The sequence below is a fragment of the Schistocerca piceifrons genome, chromosome 1 (assembly GCF_021461385.2).
Source record: "Schistocerca piceifrons isolate TAMUIC-IGC-003096 chromosome 1, iqSchPice1.1, whole genome shotgun sequence".
In the NCBI taxonomy this organism is placed as follows: Eukaryota; Metazoa; Arthropoda; class Insecta; order Orthoptera; family Acrididae; genus Schistocerca; species Schistocerca piceifrons.
This window is the reverse complement of record NC_060138.1, coordinates 1,073,259,608-1,073,281,964: the sequence shown is the minus strand read 5'-3', so window position 1 is coordinate 1,073,281,964 and position 22,357 is coordinate 1,073,259,608. Positions and strand designations below refer to the sequence as shown.

The following is a 22,357-nucleotide window of genomic DNA, read 5'->3' as shown; positions in this document are numbered from 1 at the left end:
TAGTTCTTTACAGACACCTTAATGAATTATACAAAAGCCATACATAACCCTTTTAATTTTGTTTCAGCAATCTCTACTAATTTTAATTAGAATTCCCACGGGATCTGTTTTCGTTGCAGAAAACTTCTTCCTTGTTTCTTTCACTTGTTGATAATCACCCGGTAAAGACTGTGTCTTCTTCTTTTCAGCCAATCTCGGCTCTCTTATTTACTCAGATAGTTATGTCTACCAATCGGCGTCGATTTCCCATTTTTTATGGATTTCACTCATCGTTATGAGTTTAATTTTTTATAATGAAGTTAATTCTACTAAAAAAAATAAACAAATTACCTTCTCCCCCCAAATACACTCCTGGAAATGGAAAAAAGAACACATTGACACCGGTTGTCAGACCCACCATACTTGCTCCGGACACTGCGAGAGGGCTGTACAAGCAATGATCACACGCACGCCACAGCGGACACACCAGGAACCGCGGTGTTGGCCGTCGAATGGCGCTAGCTGCGCAGCATTTGTGCACCGCCGCCGTCAGTGTCAGCCAGTTTGCCGTGGCATACGGAGCTCCATCGCAGTCTTTAACACTGGTAGCATGCCGCGACAGCGTGGACGTGAACCGTATGTGCAGTTGACGGACTTTGAGCGAGGGCGTATAGTGGGCATGCGGGAGGCCGGGTGGACGTACCGCCGAATTGCTCAACACGTGGGGCGTGAGGTCTCCACAGTACATCGATGTTGTCGCCAGCGGTCGGCGGAAGGTGCACGTGCCCGTCGACCTGGGACCGGACCGCAGCGACGCACGGATCCACGCCAAGACCGTACGTTCCGATGCAGTGCCGTAGGGGACCGCACCGCCACTTCCCAGCAAATTAGGGACACTGTTGCTCCTGGGGTATCGGCGAGGACCATTCGCAACCGTCTCCATGAAGCTGGGCTACGGTCCCGCACACCGTTAGGCCGTCTTCCGCTCACGCCCCAACATCGTGCAGCCCGCCTCCAGTGGTGTCGCGACAGGCGTGAATGGAGGGACGAATGGAGACGTGTCGTCTTCAGCGATGAGAGTCGCTTCTGCCTTGGTGCCAATGATGGTCGTATGCGTGTTTGGCGCCGTGCAGGTGAGCGCCACAATCAGGACTGCATACGACCGAGGCACACAGGGCCAACACCCGGCATCATGGTGTGGGGAGCGATCTCCTACACTGGCCGTACACCACTGGTGATCGTCGAGGGGACACTGAATAGTGCACGGTACATCCAAGCCGTCATCGAACCCATCGTTCTACCATTCCTAGACCGGCAAGGGAACTTGCTGTTCCAACAGGACAATGCACGTCCGCATGTATCCCGTGCCACCCAACGTGCTCTAGAAGGTGTAAGTCAACTACCCTGGCCAGCAAGATCTCCGGATCTGTCCCCCATTGAGCATGTTTGGGACTGGATGAAGCGTCGTCTCACGCGGTCTGCACGTCCAGCACGAACGCTGGTCCAACTGAGGCGCCAGGTGGAAATGGCATGGCAAGCCGTTCCACAGGACTACATCCAGCATCTCTACGATCGTCTCCATGGGAGAATAGCAGCCTGCATTGCTGCGAAAGGTGGATATACACTGCACTAGTGCCGACATTGTGCATGCTCTGTTGCCTGTGTCTATGTGCCTGTGGTTCTGTCAGTGTGATCATGTGATGTATCTGACCCCAGGAATGTGTCAATAAAGTTTCCCCTTCCTGGGACAATGAATTCACGGTGTTCTTATTTCGATTTCCAGGAGTGTAGTTACAACAGAATAATTTTAGTTCATTTTACGAACTGTTCTATTGAACCATTTTTAATCAGACACTTGGAACAAAAGTATATTATATGATGCAATGTCTAAAATGCTTCAGCTGTCACAACAAAGCTTACCGACAATTATCTTTCCCACGCACTATTCGCGAGTGGAACAAGGAGGGAGGGATCAGATAGTGGTACCGAAAGTACTCTCCGCCACACACCATTAGGTGGCTTGAGAAGTATGATGTAGATGTAGATGAAAGTAAGAATATATTCTGGAAGGGTCCTGTTATTTGATAGCTAGGTCCTTACGTTGAGGGCAGCCTCTTTTTGTGTTGCTCCGTTTAATTTTTGCGCCCTCTAATAGTAAGTGAATGAGCAAGGCAGTGATGATTACTCTCAGAAGAAAACACTGTTACGTCTTCTCCACCACTTGTTAGCAGCAGACACAGTGGCTGCGCCATAGACTGAGACGGCGTGGAGTTTTACAATTATTTATTGAACCTTCTTTACAATTCCTCCCTCGTCGTCGCTGCCCAGCCCTGCGGATCCCTCCGCCTGGCTACTGCTGTGTAGGTTCTCCGACAATGAGCGCAACGCGCGCCGCTGGTCGCACTCGGGAGCCTCAGGCCACCAGTGCTCCGCTGAAGCCAGGATGCCCTGTGGTTGAGATGAACTCGTCGCCGCCCGGCGCCCCAGTATGGGCACGCCCATGGAGCCGCGTCGCCGTGAGGTCAGCTTCCAACGCCTGCTGCACAGGCGGCTGGCAAGCCGTCTGTCGCGATGTCCGCGAGGTCCCATCATGGACGGACCACGCGCCGTGGGGCCGGATTGCCGTGAAGTCCGGGCGTCAGTCCCCGGCTGCGCCTGTGACCAAGACCGTTCTGCGGCCGGTCCTGCTGGAAGTTCTCGCTGTAGTCAGTAAGCCATGGTGCCGACCGAACTCGGGCCGACCTACAGAGCCGAGGTTGACATCTGGCGGCGAACGGATGACTCCTGCGAGTTGGAACAGACTTCCAGAATCGTCACCTACGAAGATTGAACATTGGGACATGGACCACGTCAGTCCTCAGATCCGAACTGCTTCCTAATGGCTTCTGTCTGTTGCTGCCTGCACTCCACTATTTATATCCGGCAGGAGGACGTTTTTAGCCCTCAGTGGTAACTTTTTGTTATTACTTCCGCAGTATATTGCAGCGTAACTTAGCGTGCTGGCCTCACTTCCCCTTACTCAGCACGCTCCAGGCTTCACTCGGCACTCAGTCGGTGTGCGTCCTTGCGTCAGCCTGCTGGTAGACTGATGCTGTCAGCAAGGCTATCTGTGCCTGCCTACTTCGCAACGCCTCGGTCGCCGGCGTGCCTCTATTTTGCCATTCTCCATTGCGTGGATCAACGCTTACTACATGTGGCCGCAACAATACGGAAGATCGATGTGTGAGATTTCCGTCATTCAGTCCTCTGACTTTAATGCATAAGGAGCGATCAAAACGTTTCTGTCTCAGGGTGTTGCTGCAGCGTATATGCAACGTGAAGTAACTTCGATGTGAGTACATAAGTACCGACATGCAGGCAAAGGATTAGATTGGCATTCGTGTGTGGTAAATGTGGACATGTCAACTATGGCGACGCTCTTACCCAATGCATCCTAACAGGATGAATGTGCTGTTATTCTTTTCTTGGCTGTTGAAGCACAAACACCGGTAGACATCTAACAGAGAATGGAAAATATGTAAGGGGCAGCATGTCTGTCGAAAACCACTGTTGTGGAATGGTGCGCGAAGTTCAGTGCTGGATGCTGCTGCTTCATGATGACGCACGTCGCCATATCGCAAATGTCGTAACGCAGAAGTTATGCCAACTGGAGTGGGAGACATAGGGGCACTCACTCTATAGTCCCAAACTCCCCCACGCAATTGTCACAACTTCTGTCCGTTAAAAATGCGTAGAAGGGTCGACGTGTCCTATAAGACGAAGATGTTCAGCAAGCAGTTGGAGATTTCTCCATGTCTTCTGCCATCCTCTTCATGTCCGCATAATTTCCTCTCCTTTTATACTATCTATCATCTTGTGTCTCCTTCTTCCTCTCAGTCTTCTCCCACAAACCAGTCCTTCCGAAGCATCTGCTAGCAAGCACACCCTTCTCAATGAATGTCCCAACCTGTTTTTTTTCTTTCTGACATCTTCTCTCATCAACTCTTTCCAATACTCTTTCATTACTCACTCTTTCCATCCAACTTATCCTCTCCATTCTCCTTCACATCCACATCTCGAATGCTTCTAACCTTTTTTCATCCTCTCGTCTCAGCGTCGATGTTTCTGCCCTATATAGTGCCACACTCCAGACAAACATTTGCCAAGCCTTTTCCTTAGACCTCTATCTAATTTGCCACATAACAATCTCCTCTTTCTGTTGAATACCTCCCTCGCTACAGCAGTTCGAGTTTTCGCCTCCTGGTGACATCTCAAGTCTTCAGTTATTGTGCTTCCAAGACATGTAAATGCACTTACTTGGCTAATGGTAGATTGTCCTATTTTAATATTGGATTGTCTGTGTCTTGTACTGATGACCATGCTCTTTGTTTTTTCTGTGTTTATTTGCATCCCATATTGCACACAAGCTTTATTCAGGTCTTTCAGCATGTTATTCACTGTCCGCTCACTTTCTGCCACTAATACAATGTCATCAGCTAACGCTAAACATTCTATTATCTTTCCACCAACACACATTCCGAACGAGCGAGGTAGCGCAGTGGTTAGCAGACTGGACTCGCATTCGGGAGGACGACGGTTCAATCCCGTGTCCGGCCATCCTGATTTTGATTTTCCGTGATTTCCCTAAATCACTCCAGGCAAATTCCGGGATGGTTCCTTTGAAAGTGCACGACCGATTTCCTTCCCCGTCCTTCCCTACTCCGATGAGATCGATGACCTCGCTGTTTGGTCTCTTCCCCCAAAACAATCCAATCCAAATACGTTTCCCATCTAAGTCTTTCGCAATAATCTCTTCATGTTTGCGCTAAACAAGAGTGGGAAAAGGCATCAACTTTGTCTAACACCTCATCCAATGCTGCTTCCTTCTGACATTTCATTTCCAATCATTATCCTTACTTTCTGGTGTAAATATAGATTCTGTATCAGTCGTCTCTCTTTCCAGTCGCCGGCCGAAGTGGCCGTGCGGTTAAAGGCGCTGCAGTCTGGAACCGCAAGACCGCTACGGTCGCAGGTTCGAATCCTGCCACGGGCATGGATGTTTGTGATGTCCTTAGGTTAGTTAGGTTTAACTAGTTCTAAGTTCTAGGGGACTAATGACCTCAGCAGTTGAGTCCCATAGTGCTCAGAGCCATTTGAACCATTCTTTCCAGTCTACTCCTTCCTCTTCCCTTCAGCTTGTTCCACTGAACTCTGTCAAAAGCCTTTTCTAGATCTATAAAAACAGCGAAGATTTCTCTACCCTTTTCCATACGTCTTTCCCCTATAGTTCTTAACAGGCCAATAGCATCTCGTGTTCCTTTTCCGCATCTAAATTCGAACTGCTCCTCTGCAATCCCTCTGTCCAGCTTGCCATGTGGTCCTCTATTCTGCACTCTCAGCAACACATTAGCTGTATGAGAAATGAGACTGATGGTTCTATGCTCTTCAGAGTTTTTAGTGTTCCTCTTTTTCTCTATTGGTATCATAACTGTTGCACAGAAGTCCTCAGGCCATTCCCCTTTGCCATATATCTCATTATAGAGGTTGACTATTTCTTTTCCTGCCCTGTTTCCCAGACTCTTCAACCGTTCTGCTGGCAAATCATCAATTCCACATACCTTTCTATTCTCCATCTCCTTCAGCGTCTTTTCTACATCTGCTTCCAAGATGGTGAATCTCTTTCCATCTTCCGGCAAATATTGCTCCCCATCAACCTTAATTTCGCTTTGTATTTCATCTCCCTGATACAGACATTCAGTATATTCTTGCCATCTGTTGAAAACCTCCAGTGGTTCTTCTGCTAGAGTAGCATCCGCTTTTTCTATTTCCATGTTATTCCTATTCCTTTTCCGTTCAAAAACTATCTCACTCAATATATCACTTCATACTTTTCCTCTTTCTCCATTTTCTGTATTTTGTCGCATTTCTGTTTCATCCATTTTTCCCTTGCTTCTTCAGTTTCTCATCTTAATTCATTATTCAGTTTCTTGTACCTCCTTTTGCCTTCTTCAGTTTCTACATTTTTCCACTTTATCCGCTCTTCCATCTTTTTCAACACGTTTTCTGTTATCCGTTCTTTCCTGGTACTTTGGGATACTCTAATTCTTAGTATTTCTTCGGCAGGGTCCATGAGTCCTTCCCTCATTTTTATCCATTTTTCCATAAATCTGTTTTCCAAATCAGTTGCACCTCTTTGAGTCTTTCTGCGTTTAGTATTTCTTTTGCTTTACCTCTCCAGACGTTTTTCGCTCACTCAGGAGACTTCAAATAATACATACATAACGTTTCGAATCCGATTAGTTGAAAAAAAATGCGGAGCATTACTTTCTGGGCAACCCTCGTAGATGGAATTCCTTGCCTGGATAGTGTATGAACAGTTTTTATTACTCTGTATAAGAGAACGAATTCTTAACTAGTAATTTAATTTTAGTTTTGGCTTCAGCCTTGTCTTAGTCCTTACGGAGGAGAAACGCATTGGTCACGGAAGACAGAGCCCCACCCCTCGAACGCACTGTGAATAGACACGCAGACCGTTCTCACTGCGACAACGCCACGGGAAGTTGCGCTTAGACAATAAGACCATGGTTACGTGTGCTACGTAAGTGGTCTGAGGTGAGTGGGACAGCAACATTATTCTCCAGGTGTCTGGCTACCCTGTGACAGAGAGCAAAAATGCCGAGCTTTAGCGACGCCCCTTCTCTCTAGTAATGGGTGCTTCTCACACTCTCTGACTTGAAGGTGTCTAGAGAGGAAGGGTCGAATAAAGGAATAATTATTCTAAACAGACACTTGGAATCGTCTCAGATTAAGCTGGGGAAAAGAGAAGCACTCTTTCTAGTTCCGATGAGAGTTTAACAGTAGAAATTTTTCTAAAACAATCCAAATTCCTTGTAGAGTAGGCGCCTGGGCGCTGCTTTCCTACTTCCCTCTCTAGTCATCGTTCATAGGAAATTTCTTCTAGATCTCATTAGCAGGGCATGACAGAACGTCGGCTTCTGTCTGCCCCATAGGCCAGTCTCCGAAAATTTAACCTAGATGGAATTTGAACAGAAAACAGTCTTTTGATTGCGGAGCAATTGTTGTTAGAGCTGTACATGTGCAGGAAGACAGAAGGAGGTTGATGCAGCAGGCTGCCGACGACAGTGTACAGGAGGTCGAGCTGTCAGGACTTCTGAGTGGGCATCCACGGCTGCCGTCAAATTATGTAAGTCTAAACAACAGTACATATTTCGGTGTATGGAATACAAGCTTAAGTATCTCGTGGTCTAGGGGTAGCGTCTTTGCTTCATAATCAAAACGTCTTCGGTCCCGGGTTCGATCCCCGCCACTGCCTAAATTTTGATAAATAATCAGCATTGGCGGCCGAAGACTTCCGGCATGAGAAGTCAGCCTCATTCTGCCAACGGCCTTGTCAAAGAGGACGGAGGAGCGGATAGAGGTTCAGGGCACTCTCTTGTCCTAGGGGTGGGAAATTGCCCCTAAAGGTGGAAGAATCAGCAATGATCAACAACATGGGGATGCAGAAGGCAATGGAAACCACTGCATTAAAGACACGTAACGTGTATCCACAGGAAATGTGGCCTGTATTTGAAGAAGTGTCATGATGATCTCTCCATTGGCAAAAGATTCCGGAATAGTCCCCCATTCGGATCTCCGGGAGGGGACTGCCAAGGGGGAGGTTACTATGAGCAAAAGATTGAATAATCTACGAAAGGATAACGTTCTATGAGACGGGGCGTGGAATGTCAGAAGCTTGAACGTGGTAGGGAAACTAGAAAATCTAAAAAGGGAAATGCAGAGGCTCAATCTAGATTTAGTAGGGGTCAGTGAAGTGAAGTGGAAGGAAGACAAGGATTTCTGGTCAGATGAGTATCGGGTAATATCAACAGCAGCAGAAAATGGTATAACAGGTGTAGGATTCGTTATGAATAGGAAGGTAGGGCAGAGGGTGTGTTACTGTGAATAGTTCAGTGACCGGGTTGTTCTAATCAGAATCGACAGCAGACCAACACCGACAACGATAGTTCAGGTATACATGCCGACGTCGCAAGCTGAAGATGAACAGATAGAGAAAGTGTATGAGGATATTGAAAGGGTAATGCAGTATGTAAAGGGGGACGAAAATCTAATAGTCATGGGCGACTGGAATGCAGTTGTAGGGGAAGGAGTAGAAGAAAAGGTTACAGGAGAATATGGGCTTGGGACAAGGAATGAAAGAGGAGAAAGACTAATTGAGTTCTGTAACAAGTTTCAGCTAGTAATAGCGAATACCCTGTTCAAGAATCACAAGAGGAGGAGGTATACTTGGAAAAGGCCGGGAGATACGGGAAGATTTCAATTAGATTACATCATGGTCAGACAGAGATTCCGAAATCAGATACTGGATTGTAAGGCGCACCCAGGAGCAGATCACAATATAGTAGTGATGAAGAGTAGGATGAAGTTCAAGACATTAGTCAGGAAGAATCAATACGCAAAGAAGTGGGATACGTAAGTACTAAGGAATGACGAGATTCGTTTGAAGTTCTCTAACGCTATAGATACAGCAATAAGGAAAAGCGCAGTAGGCAGTACAGTTGAAGAGGAATGGACATCTCTAAAAAGGGCCATCACAGAAGTTGGGAAGGAAAACGAAGGTACAAAGAAGGTAGCTGCGAAGAAACCATGAGTAACAGAAGAAATACTTCAGTTGATTGATGAAAGGAGGAAGTACAAACATGTTCCGGGAAAATTAGGAATACAGAAATACAAGTCACTGACGAATGAAATAAATAGGAAGTGCAGGGAAGCTAAGACGAAAAGGCTGCAGGAAAAATGTGAAGACATCGAAAAAGATATGATTGTTGGAAGGACAGACTCAGCATACAGGAAAGTCAAAACAACCTTTGGTGACATTAAAAGCAACGGTGGTAACATTAAGAGTGCAACGGGAATTCCACTGTTAAATGCAGAGGAGAGAGCAGATAGGTGGAAAGAGTACATTGAAAGTCTCTATGAGGGTGAAGATTTGTCTGATGTGATAGAAGAAGAAACAGGAGTCGATTTAGAAGAGATAGGGGATCCAGTATTAGAATCGGAATTTAAAAGAGCTTTGAAGGACTTACGGTCAAATAAGGCAGAAGGGATGGATAACATTCCATCAGAATTTCTAAAATCGTTGGGGGATGTGGCAACAAAACGACTATTCGCGTTGGTGTGTAGACTATATGAGTCTGGCGATATACCATCTGACTTTCGGAAAAGCATCATCCACACAATTCCGAAGACGGCAAGAGCTGACAAGTGCGAGAATTATCGCACAATCAGCTTAACAGCTCATGCATCGAAGCTGCTTACAAGAACAATATACAGAAGAATGGAAAAGAAAATTGAGAATGCGCTAGGTAACGATCAGTTTGGCTTTAGGAAAAGTAAAGGGACGAGAGAGGCTATTCTGACGTTACGGCTAATAATGGAAGCAAGGCTAAAGAAAAATCAAGACACTTTCAGAGGATTTGTCGACCTGGAAAAAGTGTTCGACAATATAAAATGGTGCAAGCTGTTCGAGATTCTGAAAAAAGTAGGGTAAGCTATAGGGAGAGACGGGTCATATACAATATGTACAACAACCAAGAGGGAATAATAAGAGTGGACGATCAAGAACGAAGTGCTCGAATTAAGAAGGGTGTAAGACAAGGCTGTAGCCTTTCACCCCTACTCTTGAATCTGTACATCGAGGAAGCAATGATGGAAATAAAAGAAAGATTCAGGAGTTGAATTAAAATACAAGGTGAAAGGATATCAATGATACGATTCGCTGATGAAATTGCTATCCTGAGTGAAAGTGAAGAAGAATTAAATGATCTGCTGAACGGAATGAACAGTCTAATGAGTACACAGTATGGTTTGAGAGTAAATCGGAGAAAGACGTAGGTAGTAGAAATGAGAACAGCGATAAACTTAACATCAGGATTGATGGTCACGAAGTCAATGAAGTTAAGGAATTATGCTACCTAGGCAGTAAAATAACCAATGACGGATGGAGCAAGGAGGACATCAAAAGCAGACTCGCTATGGCAAAAAAGGCATTTCTGGCAAAGAGAAGTCTACTAATATCAAATACCGGCCTTAATTTGAGGAAGAAATTTCTGAGGATGTACGTCTGGAGTACAGAATTGTATGGTAGTGAAACATGGACTGTGGGAAAACCAGAACAGAAGAGAATCAAAGCATTTGAGATGTGGTGCTATAGACTAATGTTGAAAATTAGGTGGGCTGATAAGGAATGAGGAGGTTCTACGCAGAATCGGAGAGGAAAGGAATATGTGGAAAACACTGATAAGGAGAAGGGACAGGATGATAGGACATCTTCTACGACATGAGCGAATGACTTCCATGGTACTAGAGGGAGCTGTAGAGGGCAAAAACTGTAGAGGAAGACAGAGATTGGAATACGTCAAGCAAATAATTGAGGACGTAGGTTGTAAGTGCTACTCTGAGATGAAGAGGTTAGCACAGGAGAGGAATTCGTGGCGGGCCGCATCAAACCAGTCAGTAGACTGATGACCAAAAAAGTAAAAAAATAAAAACGGAATACAATGGGCGCCCCTAGAGCTACCGGGTATAGGCCGGTCTAGGAGGACGAAAAACTAAATAGTGGGCAACGGAAGGGGAGGCGGTTCATGTTGGGGCCGGCCATAGGGCGCAGAGCCAGATGGTCTGCCTCCCAAGAAAGACGTCTGTTCTGCTCGAGGTCTGGATCACAAGAGAGGGAAGCAACTGTGTTCTCCACTGCAGATCCCTCCAGCGTCCACACACGTGACCTGTGTCCTACGCACGCTATTGGCTAAAACTTACGGCTTGAATTCGCTAGTAGTTTCAGCAGAGGCCTCAAGGCATCTCTTGGCAGCACCTTCAACTAGACAGAACTGCCGCTGTTCTCAAAGGCAGGCAACTTGTGTCACGCAGGCACAGAATAAGTTGCTTTGGGAAGAATGTTCAAATGTGTGTGAAATCTTATGGGACTTAACTGCTAAGGTCATCAGCCCCTAAGCTTACACATTACTTAACCTAAATTATCCTAAGGACAAACACATACACCCATGGCCAAGGGAGGACTCGAATCTCCGCCGGGACCAGCCGCACAGCTTTGGGAAGAAACTTGTACAGAATTTACTGGGGCCTTTGAAATAATTTTTTTAACCAATTCCCTAAATACTCCTTCACTGGCTGCTACCCTGTACAGCATGTTATTCGCTAGTAAACTAACTTATGTGCTTTCTTTCGCAGAGCCTAAGTAGATCTCAGATAGGAAACATCAGCTTCATTCAGGTTTCAGATTCTGAAACAGAAGGTATCGGTTTTGGATGTTGGAGGGAGACGCGGAACTCTGATATTACCAGCATTGCGACCACTGCCGTTGGACTAAGAGAAATACAGGTCCTGATGGATGACAGTTCTAATTGCAGTGCAGCAACTGCTTGGTGGGAAGCACAGCTCTGAGAGTTGTGTGTTGGCTTATTTCATTCTGAGACGCTAGTTTTGATGCAGATAAACTTCGGTAATTCATTAAAGTCCTGAAACTTTGTTCACGAACCGATTATGAATTAGCTGTTCATGTCCCGAAGTTATTTTTCAAGAACTGCTCATACAGATGCCGAATGCGTGGTTTTGGTTCCCTTTAGATGAATGATTAACATTGAAGTAGCCATAATATGATGATCCATGCAACTGTTTTTGGTTCTATCTGATCATACGAGTCTTAAGATCCTGTTACTAGAGAGGACGGACTTCCAACTCTCTTGATTTACCCACTTTCCCTGTGTCCCACGCACATGGGAGTATTATGTGTTGGACTGGCAATACGACAAGGCGATTAATAATCGTTTGAATTCGTTTTATTCGTTTGGCAATGTAATATAAACAGTTTTGTCATTTAAAGCCCCGTGAGGAATATTAAATTATCGGAAGTAATATGAATTAATCATTTACATTAATTAATCATTTCCTTTCTGTACACATTGTGTCTCCTCCCCTCATCACTCCTTCCAATTCAGAACGTTGTAATGCACACATACAACCTGTCGGGAGAGTTACTTAGATATCTATTGAGTCCCTCCCATCACGTTTAATACCCATTTTATTTAGCTTACCGTGCGAGGATTAATTAATATGTTTTAATGCATGAAAATACTACTTAATCACCACAGACATAAATGCACTGAATAATCGTTTCTAGATTTTATAATTCAAATTCTATTTCATCGAGCCACTTCTTAACTGACAACCAATTTCAGGCTAAAAGAAAAAACTTGTCATTTCGAAACATTTGACTGCCGTTGATGCTAATTCTTTTCTTCCACTCCCCCCCTCCCCTTACGTTCTGGATCTACGTTATTACACTGATAACGTTCCCACATTACCACAACTGTTTATTACAGCAGCGTTACATTTCAAAAATCTCTAGGCAAATTAAAGATGTAATTTAGTTTTTTGGTAAACTTTTAAACTACTTCTTTTGCATAAAATGCCGCTGATGTTACAGGTGCCAACGCAAATGTGACATCGGTTATCTCATCTCAGAGTGAGCAGGGTAGTCATCCCACTAGAGAAAACGTCATACCACTGCTCAGCCAGTTCACTGGTGAAGACCCCTTGGAAGGTAAGCAAACGGTGGTTTGTTAGTACTTTTGTGAGCTAATGTACCGGACTCAGTAATTTTATGTTTGCTGTCGATTATGGTGCCGCATACGTGTCTACTAAGAAACATTTTAATTTCCATTGATGGTACTATGATTTAATCGGGTACTAACTATTTCCACCATAAAGGGATAGAGGCAAGCTGAAGTGGACCTGTTACACATCGTACCTGTCCACACGCAAATGAAAAGCAACACTATGTGTTAGTGAGTACTAGGACGAAAGTCAGCTGTAACACAATACGTTAGTGTGGGCTGCATACATTCGGGGGGCAGACTATATTGATTTATGGCCCCCTCCCCCTCAATTTGACCTATTGTTCTGTTAATTGATTTATAACTCCTTGAGGGTTGATTTATGACTCTTTTAGGGATAATCCACCCTTCAGAGAAACCAACCACCGTTTCCCCTCCCCCTCAACCTCCCCTGCTCTCTGAAAATCTCCAATCCTCCCACCTTCCACCTTGCCAATACAAGCACACTTTCAGACCTCAGTTATTCGAATAGGCATCTTCTATCAAATTGATTGACTAATTAATTAAACTGTTAAATTAATTAACCCCTTCCACTTTGAGAAATTCTCCAGCCACCCTCCCCTGGCCCTAATACCTCTTCCTTTCCTAACCTGGAAATTGGCAGTAAAAAGACTCATATGATTGGCTGTCTGGTGGGAAATCGATTGCAGAGTATGCACAAGACAATGTTTGAAATTTTGTTTATTTAAACAATTTGTTATGTACAAGGCGGTTTGTGGAATACAGTTTACTTATTTAAAGAATATGTGGGGAACTCGATTGCAGTGTATGGAATAAGGTTTAAACAATTTCTGGTAGGCAAAGAAGACGTGGAATATGGTTTGTTTAATCGTGCTATGGGGTACAAGGCTGGTTTGGAATATAGTTTACCAATTTATTTAAAGAACTAGTTCGGAAATTGACTGCAGTGTTTGGGATACTGTTTATTTAAGCAATTTGTGGCTGACAAGACAGTCTGGAATATTTTAACAATTGTGGCGCTTTTTTCCAATCATGCAAGTAATACCGTCACGAAGTCGACGTCAGTATGATTCACCTCACGTAATCGCACACAGAAATCTTTTACTCAGGCTGCAGGGCACTGCGCGTCTATGCCCTGACCACCTCTCCAGGCTGTACCATGCTCTGGCGTCCAGGAGACTGCGCTACCTATGCCCAGACCTTACATCTCCACTCAGCTCGTGTGGGTGACCTGCAGACCAGAAGTCGTGCTAGTTTGCGAGCAAAGTGTTTGGAGGCAGCAAACCTTTGATATCGACACCTGAGAAATTCCTGTCAAAACACAGATCACGCCCCCCCCCCCACCCCCCTCTCTCTCTCTCTCTCTCTCTCTCTCAAGTGGCCATGTCCTGTCATGTGCAACTGCTCACACTGTGTGCACCATGAGTCACAGTGAGAACAATCCACAAACAAATCAGGGTTTACCTGGGAGACCCCAAAGCCTTCCCCTGTGGGGTATCAGTGCATACAAGAATTCCTTCCAAAGCAAATTCCTGACTGAGAATCGATCTGGAAATACTGCTGAAGTCAGTAAACTAAGTGACTAATTAATGAAATCGATACACATGGTTAATTTCTCCTTCCATGCTATTGGTGAATACTAGGACAGGTGCATTTGGCGGGATTTTATCCCAGCAAGTGTTCAGTTTCCAAACCTTTCTGGCCTTTCTTTGCTCTTGTCTCCTATTGGTGGATACTGGCAAGTTAGGTAATTTCGTAGGAAGTCCATTACATTGGAGGTAGCTGTAAATTTCAAATTAAACAATTGCAGGAGGGCTGGACAGATACATGCTCGCAATACCACTACTGGAAAAAATAAAATATTCAAACTTTGCGATTGCGTTCTTAAAACACTATATAATCCCTAAGTTGGTTCTCTCTACTACATTCGGAAGGAGGAGCAAGGGTCTACCACGTGTTAGGATGTGTTAGGATAGAGACAACAGCAAGTACCACTTCAGGACAGAGTCCACTGTGATGTATTGGGAAGCACGAAACACAACACGCTTAAACAATTATCCAGTCCGTAGCAGTTGTTGTCATGGCTAAATGTAGGAGATCACTGATACACTTGTACATCCCTTACACTCATTCAAAATGTCTACATCAGTGACCCAGACCAGAGAGTTGCGCAGCCCTAGTGGCATTGTGGATCCACATCTCAGCGATGGTGCCTAGTTCTATCCTAGTAACATGTAGATAACACAGGCTCTGTAGTATACCCACATGGTGAAGGTACACTTCTTCCTGATTGGCAGCCCATGACACTTGCAGGTGTAGCGAAAGGTATGTGCTGGCAGCAAACTCTCTCGGTGTTTTACACGTCCTCTGTACTGTGTTCCAGTGTATGTGAAAGCTTTCTGCAGGTCGACCTGCAAATAACAGAGTTGGCATGTCGGGTAGTTGCACGGGCTGAGGTGAGAACCAACCAAATGGCGGTGCATTGACTTGTAGTGTCGGCATTTGATGACATTTGCGACACATCAGACCCCATACAGCAAAACTCCAGCGTGGTTTTAGACAGTCTCTTTACATCTTGTAGGCAACGGCCTTGCCGCAGTGGATACACCAGTTCCCGTCAGATCACCGAAGTTCAGCGCTGTCGGCGTGGCCAGCGCTTGAATGGGTGACGTCCGGGCCGCCTTGCACTGTTGCCATTTTTGGGGTGCACTCAGCCTTGTGATGCCAATTGAGGAGCTCCTTGACCAAATAGTAGCCGTGTGCTGACCACAAGTCCCTCCTATCTGCATCCTCAGCTGAGGATGACACGGCGGTCCGATGGTCCCTATGGGCCACTTGTGGCCTGAAGACATCTTGTAGTTGTTTCTCAGTCTATGCCCCGCCGTCCTCGCACCTTTGTGCATGTGATCGTTCCAGTTTAAGTCGGAACTGAGCGGAAGACCAAGAGCGCTATGCCTGCCACATTCTGCATCCCATGGAGAAACAGGGTGAGATGAGTTAATGTGACAGGGCCCATGTTTGGACCACTCTGTGGAAACAGGGGCGTGTTGTATTAGCTCGGCCAACAGCGTACAATGTGTAAGGCCAGCACCCAGCACCAAAGAAACTTTCTCCTTCAACACATATGGGAACTGTAAGAAGCATGATATTGCAACTGCAATGTGGTGCATTTTCGAGATACATACAGGTATTGCAATTCGAAGGAGATCTGTATCCTTCATTGTGCATTCACATCTGTCACCTGATCATTCTCTCCCTCCTCATTATTTTGTACCATCCAACAGAGGAAAACTACAAACTACTAAAACCTCGCAGTAGAAAACTCAGTAAGATATTACCACATCCTTCTCTTCTGACACATCAAAAAAGAAATACCATCTGCATGCTGACATCGGGTATGTGTGACGATCCTGTTAAATATACATCTATTGGTACAGTGGAGCAGGTGACCAGTGAAAGAAGTCACTGTCACAGAACAATGTAAAGTTTCATCGACTGTGCTGTAGGAGGACCATACAACACAGACTATCAGTCACAAGAGAGATTCCCTACGTTGTTCTCTCGTAAGCAGTTGATACATTGTTTTTCTGCTGTAACACATAGATCAGTGTATGACAAAAGCTTTTTGCACCACCATAGATTTTGTTTTTCCACCACACCTTCGAAGTCTGTGTCAGGTGCTAAGCCGACATTAACATTTTCGATCCATTTGCTCTCACAGACATCGTATGCTGTAAAATATCTGCTCCCACAACACATGGCAGTGGTGTTTCTTATTGATAAAAATGTGGAGGACATATGGAAACTGGAAGCGATTGTGGCATTGTGGAGCATTTCCAAGCAGCCGTCTGAAGGTGATGACCTCTGCATTTAATCTCATCTTTCACATTGCCAGGATAGCAAATGTCTAGGTGTTTCATTTCAAAGATACCAAGAGCATTCATTCCTCAGATTGCAGTAATGTACATGATCGCTGTTTCAGTGATGGCCGTCTCCAGAAGGTTTCCCTCCCATCAAGATAGAGAACTGTGCAGTACATCCATTCATGGTTAATTCGTAAACATATACACCAAAGTATACCCGACAGTGTTGTATGCCGATGTAGTTAGATTTTCTACATATTTCTGACTCATAGATCGTAGTTTGGAATTTACGATTACGATTCCCCATCTTTCGCTATGTGAATGGGTGCCATAGAGTATTCTCTCACTTACAGGATAAAGTTGGAGATTGAAAGATCCCTCCGCATCGTCTTTGAACAACCCTCCATGCAACATTACTATACCCACTACATTCCACATTTCATTAAGGAACAGAGCTAGCTGAGTCAGTAACTGCTGTCCAGCGAAGATTGTTCTGCGCAAACCTTACTCACGGAAGCCATCCAAGCGCACAAGATCTCTCCAGGTGCGTACACGTTGAGGATGTTAGCATCCCTTATCGATGTGTAGGAGATATGAGAGTGTTTTGGTGATATAACAGACGGATAAGGGAAAACGTGAGGTTTATGCATGGTGGAGCTCTAGATGGACAGGGTTTTGAAGCATTTTACGTAAATCGACTGTGTTATCAATTCTAAAGTATTGTACTGGTGTCTGAGGTCAGTACCAAGAAGATATTTGTGAGAGTAATGATCGTGAAACATAAACACATGCACTCCTAAGGCTACACGACTGCACACTGAAACACACTGTAATGTTAAATGCCTGTGATTTCTGAAATACTAGTCACATGGAGTGAAACGTTCTTAATACTTTAACGCAGGACACATATGTCTAACATCTGACATACATTTACCCTGCAAGTTTTCCATCTTACTCACTACTGTGACAAATTTTAAAATGATGAAACTACTTCCTCCTACACCGAAGAGAAACATAGATTCTTTGTGATACATGCACAATATAGCTTCCTGGAGGTGGATGGCACCCATGATTCACATTCGATTGTGGTTCAAAACTCATACTGAGCTCGTATGAGTCATATGAAATGATCATAAGTAACAGAATATGCATTTTACAAGATAAGAGACAAACACATAGCAGATGTGCTTTAAATGTGAAATTACATGCCATGCTGCACTAACTCCATAAACAGGACAACTGTCAAGCAAACCTGTACACAGGGTTTGCAGTACCTCGCAAACCCCTGTCACAAATTTAGAATCGCCACAGTTGAGAAAAAGTAGACTTGATTTATGTCCAGGCTGTGGGAGAGAAACGGATACTTCACATACACCTTTGTTCATCTAGAGGAGGGTGTTGAAATAGGTTTTCCATCGATGGACATGATTCATCAGACATGCATTGGAAGTCGTTTGCTGTGTGTGATATGGACAGGTTTGCTGTTAACGATTGCAGGTAGATAACGCTTTAAGTCACACACAGAACATGCAACTGTAAACGAGTCAGATGCAAGTTATACCACACAACAGATATACTCCAAGAGAACAATGGAAAAAAACAGGGTGGATGAAGATGATTCGTTTCGAGATATGAGAGTGCTACAAATATGACTCACCAGTGACTGCAATCATTAAAAGGCATCTCCATAGGATACGACGCAAGTGTGCAGTTGAATGAAGAGACTTTCTACAAGAAAGTGTAACACTATAGATCTGAAAAGTTGATGTACTGATCATAGGATTTCGTACATTTCTTAATATTCCATCTAGAGTTGCATTTTTTAAGTGATTCATCACATAGCACACCATCTATTGTATGTGATCATTTTCTATCAACCATCATCATACCTCGCCTGTAACACTGTGCATATATCGCAGAACCTCTGTTACACTGTCTTCATGTCATCGAGATAGAATGCACTACAAATACTGTTTCTTTCAGTGGGAAATATCTAGCAGCAGCATGAGGGAGTTGCAAATATCGGCTTAATACCACTTTTCTTAGTCGAATCGCTTTCTAAATTCGGTGAGAAGGGTGGTTTTATTACGAGTATACACCGTTGGCGTAGTGCACCCACATTTCCGGTCTGTTAATACACAGCCCGCAATCACCATCTACATCTACATCTACATGGATACTCTACAAATCACATTTAAGTGCCTGGCAGAGGGCTCATCGAACCACCTTCGCACTTCTCTCTTATTCCAGTCTCGTATAGCGCACGGAAAGAATGAACAACTATATCTTTCCGTACGAGCTCTGATTTCCCTTATTTTTTCTTGGTGATTGTTCCTCCCTATGTAAGTCGGTGTCAACAAAATATTTTCGCATTCGGAGGAGAAAGTTGGTGATTGGAATTTCGTGAGAAGATTCCGTCGCAACGAAAAACACCTTTCTTTTAATGATGTCCAGCCCAAATCCTGTATCATTTCTGTGACGCTCTCTCCCATATTTCGCGATAATACAAAATGTGCTGCCTTTCTTTGAACTTTTTCGATGTACTCCGTCAGTCCTATCTGGTAAGGATCCCACACCGCGCAGCAGTATTCTAAAAGAGGACGGACAAGCGTAGTGTAGGCAGTCTCCTTAGTAGGTCTGTTACATTTTCTAAGTGTCCTACCAATAAAACGCAGTCTTTGGTTAACCATCCCCACAACATTTTCTATGTGTTCCTTCCAATTTAAGTTGTTCGTCATTGTAATACCTAGGCATTTAGTTGAATTTACGGCTTTTAGATTAGACTGATTTATCGTGCAACCGAAGTTTAATGAGTTCCTTTTAGCACTCATGTGGATGACCTCACACGTTTCGTTATTTAAGCTCACCTGCCACTTTTCGCACCATTCCGATATTTTTTATCAATCGTCTTGCAGGTTTTTTTTATGACTTAATTAGTCGATAAACGACAGCGTCATCTGCAAACATCCGAAGACGGCTACTGCTCAGATTGTTTCCCAAATCGTTTATATAGATAAGGAACAGCAAAGGGCCTATAACACTACCTAGGGGAACGCCAGAAATCACTTCTGTTGATGACTTTCCGTCAATTACTACGAACTGTGACCTCTCTGACAGGAAATGACAGATCCAGTCACATAACTGAGACGATATTCCACATGCACGCAATTTCACTACGAGCTGCTTGTGTGGCACAGTGTCAAAAGCCTTCCGGAAATCCAGAAATACAGAATCGATCTGAAATCCCTTGTCAATAGCACTCAGTACTTCACGTGAATTAAGAGCTGCTTGTGTTTCACAAGAACGATGTTTTCTAAACCCATGTTGACTGTGTATCAATAGACCGTTTTCTTCGAGGTAATTCGTTATGTTCGAACACATTATATGTTATAAAATCCTGCTGCATATCGACGTTCACGGTATGGGCCTGTAGTTTAGTGGATTACTCCTACTACCTTTCTTGAATATTGGTGTGACCTGTGCAACTTTCCAGTCTTTGGGTACGGAAGCTTCGTCGAGGGAACGGTTGTATATGATTGTTAAGTTTTACTCTTTGTCTTGGTGTTTGTGTGAAACACCTCTTGATTTTGAAGGAATACCATAGCTCGATTTATAAAGCATATATAGTTTTTAACATGGAAATCGTTAGTGATACTTGTGAGTCTGTAGAACCAAGACCACATTTTATGCAGGGTGAGAGTGTATAGTCGTTACCATCGTTTCTTTAATAGCCGGTCGCTTATAAAGCGATTATGTCTCTCTTCCCAAGACGCTCTGGTACCACTCACAAGAAAAAAAAATGGATCATGTCCATCGATCACGTAGTTTCGATCAATATTGTTTGGTGTCACCAGCATTCAGTTACTGGCAAAGCATAATACTTAGCAGGGGATGTTTGACATATTCGCTGTGGTCATCAGGCTTATACAGTATATGTTTGGATGTAAAATTACTGTGGTCTGGCTTTCGACATGTGCAAAGAAAATGACTGTGTCCGGTTGTAAGAGAGGTAGGGATTTGTCGTGGAAAATTGCGATTTCAGCGCATCGATAGCTAAGGAGGATGAAAGGTTTTACGTGAAAAATTATGTACAGGTATAAAAATGGTAGAGATATCGATATTTGCAGAGCTGCAGTCGTCAGGAGGAGGTATTTACGATACTTCGCTCACGTCGAGTGACACCAGATCGGCGCTACAATCGTGATATTTAATTATAATTACGCTGAAACATATGTGGCTGGTTTTCTAGGACGATTCTGCCTGGTGTGTGGCTGCGTGGCAGAGGTAGCCTGTAACCAGAATTAACTGACGTTTCCAGCTTAAGGCGGGGTCCGTCGCTGAGTCTTCTGAACTGGTCAGGTGGGGTACAACCATGTCGCCCTCTGGTCGGTGAACGGCGAATTAGTAGTCAGTATGCACTGGGTTGTCTCCGCGATCACGTGTTTTATGAGTAATCTAGCACTGCACGAGTCTCTCGACGGGCGCAGCGTGTAGATATCAGGACATTGGCGCATTAAATGTACAAGTGTTTCAGCAATCTCTGTAATGTATCCACGACAACTACTACTACAGAGTGGATCATGGTTTAAGTGTGTTGTGCTCAGTGCTTCTCAATACATTGCAGTGGACTCTATCATGTAATGCCGGCCGATGTGGCCGAGCGGTTCTAGGCGCATCAGTCTGAAACCACGCGACCGCTATGGTCGCAGGTTCGAATCCTGCCTCGGGCATAGATGTATGTGATGTCCTTAGGTTAGTTAGGTTTAAGTAGTTCTAAGTTCTAGGGGACTGATGACTTCAGATGTTAAGTCCCATATTGCTCAGAACCATTTGAACCATTTCTATCATGCAGTGGTATTTGTTGTTGTATCTATGCTATCACGCAGTAGACCCTCCCTTATCCTTACAAATGAAGCAGAGAGGACCAATTTGCGAATTGTAGTGCTTTAAAAACCCAGTTACAATGTAAAATTCCCAATTGTTCAATTTATTGTTTCTGATAGTGGTATGCGAGCAAGCGTCTATAGAGCCACTCCAGCAAATTGTTTAAGGAGACAGCATGTAACTGAGCTGAAATCTGAAATTTTCAGCTTCCTCAAACGTAATGGATATCCTACCAAGTGACCTTACTGTGCTGGTATCCACCAGTAGGAGGCAAGGAAAAATTGGCTGCACACGAAGTGTATAGATTTAAATAATTTATCAATCAATGTATTGACTTCTGTAGTATCACTGGATTTCTCAGGTATCAATATCAAAGGGTTGCCGCCACCTAACGCTTTGTTTGGGGATTAGTGCAACTTATGGTCTGTGCACTGCATGAGCTGGCTGGTGGTGCAGGACCCGCTAGTGGTCGTGGGGCTGGGCACGCTTAGTTTGGTTTCTTGGACACTGGCGCAAGGTGCAGCTCAGAGAAATGGTCAGGGCATGGGTATGCAAAGCTCTGTGGTCGGTGTGAAAGATTTTTAACAGTGAAATTACATGTGATGATTTATGTTGACATCAGTCTTGTGATGGTATTCCTTGCACAATTTGAAAATAAATGCTGCAGTTGTTTAAATATTTCATACTGCCTTGTTACCCACAAACTGTTTAAATAAACAGTATTCCATACACTGCAGAAAATTTCCCAATAATTTCTTTAAACAAATAAATAAATTATATTTCACACTGTCTTGTATCCCATACATCTTTTAAATAAACAATATTCCATGCATTCCTTGTCTACCCAAAACTGTTTAAACATTATTCCATATACTGCAATTGATATCTCGCCAAATTATTTAAATAAATAAAGTATATTCGAGACACCATCTTGTATCCAATAAATAGTTTAAATAGAGAATATTCCATACATTTCCT

General features: G+C 44.1%; 1 protein-coding gene across 1 annotated transcript in view; it reads left to right on the top strand.

Annotated features, from left to right (window-relative positions):
• LOC124715040 overlaps positions 1-22,357 on the top strand; it is a 59,644-nt gene that overhangs the window by 13,674 nt on the left and 23,613 nt on the right. Inside the window, exon 2 of the mRNA XM_047243070.1 lies at positions 12,482-12,598. Within this exon, the coding sequence (XP_047099026.1) occupies positions 12,482-12,598 (117 nt within the window). The remainder of the gene's footprint in view (positions 1-12,481; positions 12,599-22,357) is intronic.